We start from the raw sequence: 12,212 nt of genomic DNA on the forward strand, positions 1-12,212 counted from the left end.
CTTCTTTGCTTGATTGCATCAAGTTGGAATAATGAGAATGTTTATTCCAGGACAATCCAAGATAACAAATTCAGGGTGATTGTTTCCCTACAAAATTAAGAGGACTGGGAAAGGGGAAGCCAGGGAGAGTGGTGGAAGCCCTTCCTCAGACACCCGGAGTAGTGTGAGAAACTGATTATGTTGGGCCATAGTCCTGTCATCCAGATTTCCCTGGATTCGTTCCTGTAAAGGTTACGCCTAGTTCACACATGTTGTGTGTGTCAGTGGCCTGTTTTGCATCATCTACAAAATGGCCGTGGTGACAGACGCCTCCCTCTCAGGGTCTCAGGGACGTCACGCGTTTGAATACAGGACAGCTGTGCGTGCGCCTCTGTCCCCACAGGCTTGGCCAGAGCGGGTGACTGGACCCAGGGGCCTTTCCCACCCACCACACACACCCTCTGCTGAGCGGCCACTCTTGATGGTAACGGGGTGGTGCCGGGGAGGTTAAACATGTCACTCCATAACCGTGTTGCTTTATTGTAAAGCCCAGTGCCTGGGGCTTGCACAGCATCAAGGTGTCTGGTCTGTAGGGCTGTGCCTTCTGTGAACTTGGTGTCGGTAGGAAAGAAGCTGTGGCTGCCCTTCCTCCTGCACACACATCCCCCACCCCCTACCCCAATCCTTTGCACGAGCCCAGCCTGGGTCCACTGTATACGCATGCCCTCTCAGACCACGATTCCTCCCAGAAGAGACTGAACTCCTCAGGTGCTGTCAGTGCTCTCCACGCGGGCAGGCTGATCATGGTGGTTCAGTGTCAGACACATTTGTTGTGAATTCAAGTCAGGGACCACAGGAGGGGCCGATGATAATCCTAATAAGATCGCTCTTCTCCGTGGGAACTCTGTTCAACTTTTAGCCCTGCTTTTAGTAGTAATCTTTAAATTTTAGAATACTTCATCAAGTGTGATTTAAACTCACAGCCAAGTCAGCTTGTCCTAACTGTGTTTTTGTCTTTTTCTGCTTGTGTGTTTTGTTTCATGCAGTGGTGCTGATTACTATGATTATGGACATGGACTCAGTGAAGAAACTTATGATTCCTATGGTGAGTAAATGGCTGGAGTGGAACCATAAATAGAAAGGTCATAGAAACACCTTAAAGTACTTAACTCTGGGGAGATTCATACAGACAGAATTTTAGAGGACAGCTGCCTCTCAGTTCATCTGTGCTTATCCAGCTATTTTCAGAAGCTCTCTAAGGTTTAAACTTAATATTTAAAGGGGACTAAAGACTTGCAGAAAATTGCAGGCATTCAGATTCTGAACTTAGATTTTTCTGTTTGGGTTGATTGCAATGTGCTGATTTTCTCCCTTACTTGAATAGTTTGCCAAACTGCAGACACTTGATAGAATGAGTCTCTCTGAAGTGTCTTTGCTTCTTGACAGTAAAGAAAAATGGAGCAGTTGAGACTACAGCTCTCAATTGCTGTAGTGGTGATTCCACCACCCCCATCTTTATATTTTAATTTATTCCCAATCTCAGTTCCTCTAAAAACATTACAGTGGGAGTCGTTCGTTAAAGGTTACAGAAGCACTGGGCCAGGGAGGAGATGGATGGCCGTCTCGGGCTTACAGGGAGACAGTGAAACACCACTGAGTCCGGTGGGAGCTGCCTGAGGTGCTGGGGAATCCACGTCCAGAGTCTCGATATACAGAAGGACGACAGGTTTAATTAAAAGAATTGGCCGCAGCAACTTAATGATACTAAGCACCTCCTTTGCTGCCAGGCGCAGAGATCAGAGAACACGAAGCTTCAATCAGTTGCAAAGCTCTGATGAATGCCTCATGCCCAGTACAAGTGAATCAGGATTCTCGTTAATGGATGTTATGACATTTCTCTGAACATAACTGAAAAACCATTTTCCAGTGTTCCTTTTGAAGTGCATTTTGTTATATTACCTGCCCCAAGCCTTGATGACCACACCTTGGATTTTTTATTGTTGTTGTTGTTGTTATTCGTAACAAACACTTAAGAGACATACCTTGGTTTGTTGAATGCTGTCTACTTAAATTGATGCAAGTTAGCTTGAGGGAATGATGTTGATTGTGTGTTTGTATCAAACAAGAGGTCATTTTAAACATTTTTCCTCACAGTTTTTTAAATTGGTTTCCGTGGACACATGGCTTTTAAATCGCTGTGTGCTGCGGCATAGATGTTAACTGTTTGTTGTCAAAGACCTTCAAGTGACTGACTGACAGCCCTGAGCTAGGGTGAACCAGGGTCCTCTGTTGGAAATCCATCGTTCCGTGTGGATTTAGTATGAGGATGAGTACAATTTGACGTTATGTCATGAGATGATTTCCTATCCAGGAAGTATTTTGGAAACATAAATCTCTACCCAGTACAGCTTTCCTTCCTTCTTTATATGAAGGACCCATGAAGAACAAAGCCACATTTCCCAAACTGCCCATTGGCATTTTGCACTCCAGTTTTTTTCTCCTTTTGCCTTCATAGATTTTATCTGTGTTTTCTTTGTCTTTGAAGAAGAAATCCCAAGTGACCCTTTTCCCATGTATAGATGTCTTCACGTTTAGCAAGAGGCAGCTCAATTTGCTGCTGGAGTGTATGAGCTTTTATTAAATGAGTGACCAAAAGGAAGTTCTTGCAAACTTGGCTGTCATTTAAAATACAAGGATCATGTCTTTCCAGCCTGGTAGGTTTCGCTAGTGAGATGAACATCTTCCATTGTGTTTGTAATTGTTTTAAAGTGAATTCTCTCAGATTTTTTAGTACCTTGGGGATTTATATCTTCAGTATAAGTATAATGACATCTGCCATTGGTTCGGGGCTAAGTTAGATTCTGAAAAATGAAGCCATGGGCTCTCTGGCATTGATCTAACTGTGATTCATCTGACTGGCTTTAGGGCAAGAGGAGTGGACTAACTCGAGACACAAGGCCCCCTCGGCGAGGACAGCGAAGGGCGTCTACAGAGACCAGCCATATGGCAGATACTGATTGTACTGTCTGCTGTTGTGACATAGCCAGTCTCCACCAGTCCTGTATACTGTTCAAAGTAATTTTTTTCTATGAACAATCCCTTTTTAAATAAATCAAAATGCTTAAAATCTGAATGGATGGAATTTAAAACTACTTTGTTGAAACATCAACCTGGGCAGAAAAAAAAAAAGACATGTAAAATTTTGTTATTTCCAGTCTGTATATGAAAAATAGGTCATCAAAAGGAAAAAAAAAAATAACTTTGATTAACTAGTGTTAAACAAAAAAGATAGGTTTACTAAATATGTTAATCGATCCTTTTAACATAAGCCTCACCTTTCATTTTAAAGGTTTCCATAGAAATTTAGTTATTTTATCTTTCGGCCATATGCTATTTTTTTTTCTCTTGCCAACATGCGTAAAAAGGGAAGCCAATTACAAGTGCAAATAATGTGGTATTCTTTTGTAACTCAAGTCTTGAAATGTTCTGTAGTGTTAAGCAAAGTCTCCTCTTGCTTGATACTAAATAAACTTTTGAAAGAAATTTTGTGTGTGTGAGCTAACAATTTCATGTCTCTCTTATTTAAAAAGGCCTTCATAAATAGTCGTAAACAGGGAAAAGATTCATTTAACAATGCTTGTCAAAAAAGGGTCACACTAAACATTGTACAATTTATTTAAAACATGGTATAAAACTAAATGTACCATTATATACTCACCGTAGATTTAAATGCTGTTTAAAGAGTCCAAATGGTGTCCAGCTGCTTGAATGGCACGTTAAAACTACGCAAAACCTAATCTTGTTTAAAAACTGGTTTTAAAATAACTACTGATTTTCTGAAAAAGATGTGATCAGTTTTCATCTTGTTGAGCGTTTTTTCACTAGTGCAACTTTGGATTTTTTATGAGAATTTTGGTACCTTAATGAACACCTCGCTCCATGCTGGAAGCAATAAGCACAAAGCTTTTAAAGACTTTCTGACTTGACTAATTGAGGTCGCACTCGACAAGGCTGAGGATGTGTAACCCTTAAACGGTCTTCATTTTCAAAGGTAAATAAATCAAATAAGATTTTAATCTCACTTAATTTATCTTAATATAACTAACAAAACCAGGGAGGTTACAACTTAGCAAGTTTCATTATCCATTTTAGAAAGGTTTTAAGATCACCTAAATTCTCATTTTAAAAAGTTTAATTTGTTTTAGTAATCTAAAAAGCCTTAGTTTAGTCAGTTTAATTGGGGCCAATTATTCCCTGTTAAACAAATGTAAAACCTCATAACTAGTTGTTTGTAATACATTATTTGGTTAGTAATTGAGGGCACTTCTTAAAACTGACAAATATTTAATAAAGTTTTTCTTTAATCATTTGGCCTAAGTTTTTTTTTAAACTGTAGATTGTGTGAACTGTTTAATTTTTATTTCCTGAGGGACTTCCTTCTCTTTGAGTAAAAAGGTCTTTTCTTTTGTTAGGAATGTCAGCCATCTTGGAAAGTGAAAGGAAGGTGTCGTCGGTCCAGCAGACACAGGTGAGTGTCCTTGTTCCGGTTCTTTGATGTACTTGGAGGATGAAGACAGTCGCATGCTCCTCCACGTGCTTCCCACTACCAACTAGTGACACTAGTGACAGTGGCAAATTAACTTCCGGAATGGAAACCAGTCAGACCCAGTCAGGTCTGCGTAGGCGCCAGAGCTAGGAGGCTCGGCCACCACAGCGTGTAAGTAACTCCGTTACCCTCCTCGGTAAAAATGTAACAGGCTGGTCGATAGCACGAAAACATTTTCCAGAGTGTCAAGTGGAAAAAAAAGCAGTTTCCCAAACCTAACAATACTGTGATCCCAATTTTTTTTTTAAAAGGCTGTATATATTCTCTCTGTATATATTCATAACGTGACACAGATGTGCTGGAAATTTTGGACAATAGTTATGTTAGGCTTGTGAAAGTACGATTTTTGCATGTGTGTCCTTTTCTACTTTGAGTTTTGCAAAACAAACTTTCGCTTTTAATAAGATAAATATTGCAAAGTATTTTATAAAATTGTTTCATAAAAGTCAAACAACAGGGATCGTGAAAGAAAGATATCATTAATCTGAGACCATTAATCTGGTCTCACTTTTCAGTTATTCTTGTTTTTTCCTAAGCCATCAGGAATGCCGCATAGGCCCTGACATCCCAGAGAATCTGACTTTTAAGAGTGTATGAGCCCTGCCCATCGTCCGGTAATGTGGTCTGGCTTCAGCTGTCAGCACAATAAGGAGATTCCTTGTCTCCTGCAGTTGTTCTGAGCATTAAGCAAGGTGGTGTTCAGAGTGTTTTAAAGGCTGGCAGGTGATACCATAATGTAGAGTTTCATTATTGAAGTCGAATACACATGTTTCATATATATGGGAAATATGAGTGCTTTTTTTCCTCCTTAATCACCAAAATTAGCCAATTACTCTTAGGGAGAAAATAGTTCTCTTCACTCTCATAAATCAAAATAAGTATTTGGAGTTCTCTTTTGTTTTGTTTGGTGCCTCTTTTCTTGTACATAAAGGGAATATGAATAACACATTTTTTTAATTTATGATGTTATATTGAAATTATTTCACTCTTTTCTTTAGTAAGTTTTTGTTGTTGTTTTTAGGAGTTGGCATATTGAATAGTAAGTGTAGGCTTCTTTAATCAGAAATTATGGACAGATTCCTGGAGGGTAAATCAGTAGATAGTCTTCAGAGCCCGTTCACAGAAATTGTTCAATTTTATGTTTATTTTCATTTTCTTAAACCATAGCTCCATTGGACTGTAAAAAGGGGTTGTGATGCAGAAAGGTCAGAAGCCACCAGGATGCTCTTGGACAGTTCTGCTTGGCTTTCGAGGGCTTCCCTTACTCAGCAAATACTCTACTGAGCCTCATTCCTCCTTGTCTCAACAGCCAAGACTTGTAGACAGCAGCCTGGACCTGTCCTGTCCTGTCCCTCAGTGCACACCACATCCTTCCCAAGTCATTCCCCTAGCCTCCCTGCTCGGGGTTCGTTTACCTTCTCATTTGATGTTTACTGAGTTCTCCCCCAGACACACATGAGGCACCAGGAACCCTGAGGTCTGTAGGATGTGGACCTTACATTCAAGTATAGTATGGACCTTACATTCAGCACGGATGGAGGTGGTGGCCTGACCCACCAGCACTTCCCGTGTCTGGGCCTTTGCTCCTGGAAGCCGTGCCTGCCCATCCTTCCACAATGTCTTCACCAGTTCAACCACAGTCCACTGTGCTCTCTGAAATAGCATGCTTTTACACTTCTTCATTTTAGTATTGATACCATGTGACTTAGATTGGTTACAAGTTGCCAACCAACTTGTAACCTGTGCTTAATCACTTTCATTGGATCCTCGCAACAGTAAGAAGGTGACTGTCATCTCCATTTTACTGAGGAAGATGCTTAAGCTTCAGGCGATAGATCCCTGTGTAGGCTCCCAGCCCGGAGGCTGCAGTCAGTTGCACAGCATCCACTGTAATCCAGGATCTCTGCTCCCAGCTGTGCTGTCACACTGTCCGCTCTCTGGGCTGGCACTCACTCCCCCTATATTGAAGGCTCCTTGAGGACAGGGGCTGGCTTTTATGTTACCTTGTATTCCTAGAAGTAGCCCCACAACACTAAGTGTTGGCACACCCTGTGACTGATAACCCTCCCCCTGCCCCAGATTCCTTCCTGGAGAGATTCTTTGGCTGTATTTAGGTTCTGAATCTTCCTTTGTTCAAGATATTCCAAGTTGAATCAGTGCCGGTGTTCATGCAAACACATTGGCTGAGCGTCTACTGTGCTGCAGACAGTGGAGACGCAGTGATGATGGACACAGCCATCTACTGGGGAGACGGGCAAGGAAGGTGCTAGCAGGGCTGAGACAGGTATAGCGCATGGGAGAGAGACATGGACGCCAGGTGGGGTGCTGGAGGTGGAGGGTGCCAGCAGGGGTTTCAGGACCCAGTAGAAGATGACCACATAGGAAAGGTCTTCTTGGAAGCAGTCTCACCCAGCTCTGTCACCCACCAGCTTTGTGACTTAACCTCTCTGAACTTCGGTCTAAGCTGCAGTTTCCCCATCTGTAAAATGGACACAATAGTGATGCCTACCTCAGTTTGCTGTGAAGATTGGAAGCCTGCCTGACGCAAACCTAGGTATTTGCTCTTGTTTACTGCTGTATCCAAATATTTGGATTATAAGAAAACACAGTTATCTAGGAAACTTCAGTTATATTGGATTATTAGAGAAACCCATAGATGATGCTGTCTGTGTAGACAAGGGACACATAATGAAGGATCTCGCAGGTCCTGCTAAGAAGCGTAAACATGACAGCCCATGTTGAAATGTAATCTCCTCTTCACCCTAGAACTTGCCCTGCTGCACGCCCCAGGCAGAGATGGTGCCTTTTTCAGTCTCTGTTCCAACAAGAACTTTGTACAGACCTCTTTGCACTGGTTATTGATCTGATGGCCAGATCATGAGAGCCTTAAAAAATAGGGGCCTAGTGTTTTCATCCTCTTGTTCCATCTCTTAGCACAGTGTTTGGCAGTTTAAGCATTTAGCAAGTCAATGAATATGAAAGAGTAATATTGTCAGTGTGATCAATGTGACTCCTGACAAGCAGTATTAGGAATAGTTGGGTGTAGTTAGCAGAGACCCAAAACAGGAAGAAAAAAATCACTCACATCAATTGAATTACAATTCAGACAGTCTCACTCAAAATTAGGCACTGACTCTGATGATTTGGAGAAAAAATGACAATGTAGTCAAAAATCTAATTCATAAGTTAAGCTACTCTATAGGTTATATGTGATAAGTATAAATAGTAGTTTGTTGTTCTGTATGCAAATCATATCTATTTATGCTAAGTCAGTTCAGTCATGTCCAACTCTGTGCAACCCCATGGATTGTAGCCCTCCAAGCTTCTCTGTCCATGGGATTCTCCAGGCAAAAATACTGGAATGGGTTGCCATGCCCTCCTCCAGGGGATCTTTCAGACCCAGGGATCAAACCCGCATCTCTTATGTCTAACCTGAATTGGCAGGTGGGTTTTTACCACTAGCACCACCTGAGAAGCCTGTCTACTATTTATAGCGATGTACTAGTTGTATTGACTGGTATTGACATTGTAAGAATAGAAAGAAAAAAGAATCCATCATTATATTTAAAATAACAAAATCTTAGGCTTGATTCTGTTTCCATCTTTGAGAAAGGTTGTAGGACATTTTGAAATCTGACTTGCATCCTCCTCTCATCCTACCTAATTGGAACTGATTCTGGATGGGATTCTTATTCCACAAACCTAGTTGTCTTGCTGTGACTGGCACTGCCTGCTGTCCCTGTCTCCTCTCAGTGCGAGTCCTTCCATGGCTCCCAGCACGGGTGCCATCCTGCCTCCCTCTGCTCTCACTCTGCTCCAGCCTCGCGGGCACATGCCTTCAGGGTACTGTGCGACCTGTGCCATTCTCGGTCCCAGATCACTTGTCCTCACCCTTCTCCCCAGCTCTCAGTATAGCTGGCCCACACTGGTCTGTCCAGCTTTGGAGTGAGACTTGACACACCTCCTCACTCCAGAAGAGTCTTCCTTGACCCAGTGTCTCCACATGTGCCCTGGGTGCAGAATCCCCCCGGAGGGCCCTGAGGGCTCTTAATCTGCAGCACGGGGTCCTTTCCTCTCGAGCCCCCACCCCCATCCTGGGTGTGAACACCCTCAGCGCAGGCACCGTGTCTCCCTGCAGCTGTCACTTACCTGCTGAGTGAAATGAGCCAGGTGGCATTGTGTCTCTGAGCGCAAGACTGTGCATTAGGACTTTATCCGCCTCTTGGGGTCAAGTTAGAGTCATTCTTCCATTGGAAGAGAATTTACCAGGTTGCTAAATGTTGTCATTCGCATATACATGCATGTAAAAGCTCACCTGACCTCCATGGCAAGATCCATGCCCTTCCTCACCTGCCCATGTCCGCTCCCTAACACAGTTCTCGCGCCTAACAGGCTCTCGATCAAGGGGGTGGAATAAGTGAGCAGACACCTCGTAAGGGCAGGACTGATCTCTGCTTACTTGGTATATGTTTGTCTTTTTCACCAACAGCACCACTTCAGGTTCTGTGCACTGGAACCGCATCTCATCTGACTCTGTCTCTAGATCCCAGCATGTTCCCTGGCATGACAGTGCTCATGGAGGAGCCGATGACTGAATGAGTCAGTGAGCAAATGGCTCTGTAATTTTAAAATACTGACCCTGAGCACCCCTCACTGTTAGTTTATCAGTGGAGATGAGATCATTTACTTCTGTAACCACTGGCTTTTTCCCTAGGAAAGGTGAAGTTGGAAAACAAAAATATGCCCTTTATTTAGTAGGTGGTACATGTGCTTGGTACAAAATCTAATACTTTGGGGAAAGTGTACAATGAAAAGTTGGTCTTAATTCCCACCCCTGCCCTGAAAGACCCAGAAGCAACTCTTGGTCTTGGTTTTTTGTGTATTTTTCAGAGATAGAAAAACATATGCTTTGCTCCTGCACAAATTATTACTGTTTTTTCCATACAGAGTAGCACACTGTTGCCTACCTCCCTTGTTTCACTTTAGAGTATATATATGAGTTCATTTTCTATCATTTTAAATTATAAAGGTATGCTTTTCTTTTTATTGGCTGAATAATATTTATTGAATGCATCATAATTTAAACAACTGTTGACAAGTCATTTTGCTTCCAGTGTTTGGCACTCATTAGAGGCAGCGCTAGACAGTGTAGCCTTTCATCTCTGTTCTTGCACGTTCGTACACATCTGTAGAATCAGTTTCTAAAATAGATTTATTGAGTCATTACATTTTCCTATAGTTATTACTGTATTGCTCCCCATAGAGGTAATCGTGTATCTTAATATGCTTTTCTGAAGGAAATTTGCACCCTCAGTGTTATTCTGTCCATTACAATATACAACTGTTAGCACTTACACACGGCAAACTCCTCTCTGCAAAGTGAGTTCACAGTTGTTGTTCCCATGTGCACTTGGTGGGGCTGGATCCCATGGAAATGAGCGAGGCCAGCTCTGAGCGCTCGGCTATGTCTTACAACGATTGCTGAAGATCCATGGTAAAGATGGTGACGGATCGTGCTTCCTCAGGCTCCTGTTGGTCTCCTCTCACTCCTGGGACCTCCTTTCATGAGCCGATAGAGTCTGAGGCCAGCCTGCCCCAGGCCCCGTGCTCAGCCCTGGATGCACCTGGGGAAGGGGTTGCCTCTGCTCTCTAGGGGCCACGGCCTCTCCATGGAAACCGGCCTCCAGCTGGCCCCTCCATCTACCCTGCCTTTGCCCAGCTCCCTGCTTCCTCTCCTATTTGCTGGCTGTCCAGAGCCTGCCGGTTCCTAAAGAGCTTCTCTCCCTCCTTCTGCCCACAAAACCCTTTTTCCTCTTCACTCTGAGTACTGGCTGACAGCACCTGAGGGGTGAACCCCTGATTCTGATCTGCTGATTGATGTGTGGGTGGTCCTGCACCCCCAGGAAGTCCTTGAGAGTCAGGAGCAAGTCTGTCGTGTATAAGGAGATCATAGTCATCAAGCCATTGAGGAAAAGTGCATCGATTAAACAATACCAATTAACACTTGGGCTTCCCTGGTGGCGCAGTGGTAAAAAATTTGTCTGCCAATGCAGGAGACATGGGTTCGATCCCTGGGTCGAGAAGATCCCCTGGAGGAGGAAATGGCAATCTACTCCAGTATTCTAGCATGGGAAGTCCCATGGACAGAGGAGCCTGGTGGGCCACAGTCCATGGGGTCACAAAAGAGTTGGACACAACTGAGCACACAGACATATTAGCTGTTTCCCTCTTTAAAGTGAACAGCCTGGTTCGTCCCACAGAACCCAGTGCCATGTGTGGTCCTGGCAGGCGAGGTGAAGGCCAAGGGGGTGCAGGGACCTAGGTCACGTGCGCTGGTCGAGGAAGGACGAGGAGGGGAAGGCTCCACAGAGGAGGAGAGAGACCCAAAGAGGGTTTGAAAGATAAGTTGAAATCTTGAAGCAGACAGAGGAGGAGGACGTGTCAGAAGTGACAGGCTGCTGCAGGTCTGGGAGGCAGGGAGGGGTCTCATGGGTCTGGGGCAAGTAAGCAGTTGCTGGAATATGAGGTGTGGCACCCATGGGGAGGGACAGGGGGTAGGCAGGGCCAGGTCACAGGGAACCACGGGGACAGTCCCCAGGGCAAGCATCTGTGGCCAGAGCTGTGGGGAGTAAGTGAGGCGATGGCCGTGTCTCCACTGTGACTAGATTCAGCTCTGTTCCCTTCTGATTGCTGCTTGGGTTTTGAAACAACAATTTTGTTGTGGTTAACACATCAAAATGTATTATTTGGTGTTAATAAAATATATCTGAAAGCCGAGTTTCAGGAGACAAGTGTGTATCCATAGGAAGTCACCGCGCATTTTAATATTGAAAGTTCCATGTGGAAAAAAGCATGGCCATTCTGAAAGCAGACCCATAAATGTCATAACGGATGGCATTTTGATGATCATCATACTGTTTAAATCATTCATCTGCCTACTGAACACAAAGATTTTATGTCCTTAATTTCTATAATTCTATTTTGCATTGTTTTCCATAAGTATTCTCATTTCTATTAAATTTCAGCTCGCCTATTTCCTCTGCCTAAATCCTGCATTGCCACCAGAGTATAAATATTTGTTTCTTGATGTATACAAATATATTTCATTTTCCTCTCTTTCAGGAACTTTCCTTCCAATTATGGACTACTTAAGAATAGTCAACTCACCAACGTGCCTAGTCAGTAAATGAATTCACTTGAGAACTTGAAAATCATCTTTTTTTTGCACAGTTTTGTGTTTCATGAAATGTTTTATAAAATGGTATGCTTTCTGATTTGAAAAGTCTGTTAAAAAAAAAAAGGGAAAGAAAATCAATATTTGTCCCCTAACAGAAAACAAATGATTTGTGTATTACTTAATAAAGGCTGCCCATTTCAATCGCTTCTACTTTAATATAAACCTAGAAAAACAAAGCCTTGTTATGTCAGCCCAGCTCTGAACTCTGCACACTTGAGAACCACATGAGGCTGCACCTCACTGCAGGAAGTCAAGACTCAGCACAAATTCCAGATTTGAAAATGATTTCTCCATTTCAGTTATGGACCAATAAATACGAATATGTTATGCCAAAAGCATTCCGCCACATGAAAGGTTAATTATAAAAAGGCTTCTGCAGGAAGCAGGGTG

General features: G+C 43.1%; 1 protein-coding gene across 21 annotated transcripts in view; it reads left to right on the top strand.

Moving 5' to 3' along the window:
* Positions 1-11,963, top strand: part of KHDRBS3 (KH RNA binding domain containing, signal transduction associated 3) — a 153,162-nt gene extending 141,199 nt beyond the window's left edge. For 13 of the 21 annotated variants that reach the window (XR_014057612.1, XR_014057611.1, XM_081504025.1 and 10 more), the window contains 2 exons: positions 1,026-1,084; positions 2,905-3,522. Coding sequence is in view for 11 of the 21 variants with exons in the window: in XM_081504025.1 (XP_081360151.1) it covers positions 1,026-1,084; positions 2,905-2,996 (151 nt within the window). In the remaining 10 variants the exon portion in view is untranslated. Of the gene's footprint in view, positions 1-1,025; positions 1,085-2,904; positions 3,523-4,451; positions 4,508-11,707 lie in introns of those variants that run through there. The other 8 variants (XR_014057615.1, XR_014057613.1, XR_014057608.1 and 5 more) reach the window with 1 other exon arrangement.
* Positions 11,964-12,212: the final 249 nt, after the last annotated feature.

This window comes from Giraffa tippelskirchi, chromosome 6 (genome assembly GCF_054371585.1).
Source record: "Giraffa tippelskirchi isolate mGirTip1 chromosome 6, T2T-mGirTip1v1.2.pri, whole genome shotgun sequence".
NCBI lineage: Eukaryota > Metazoa > Chordata > Mammalia > Artiodactyla > Giraffidae > Giraffa > Giraffa tippelskirchi.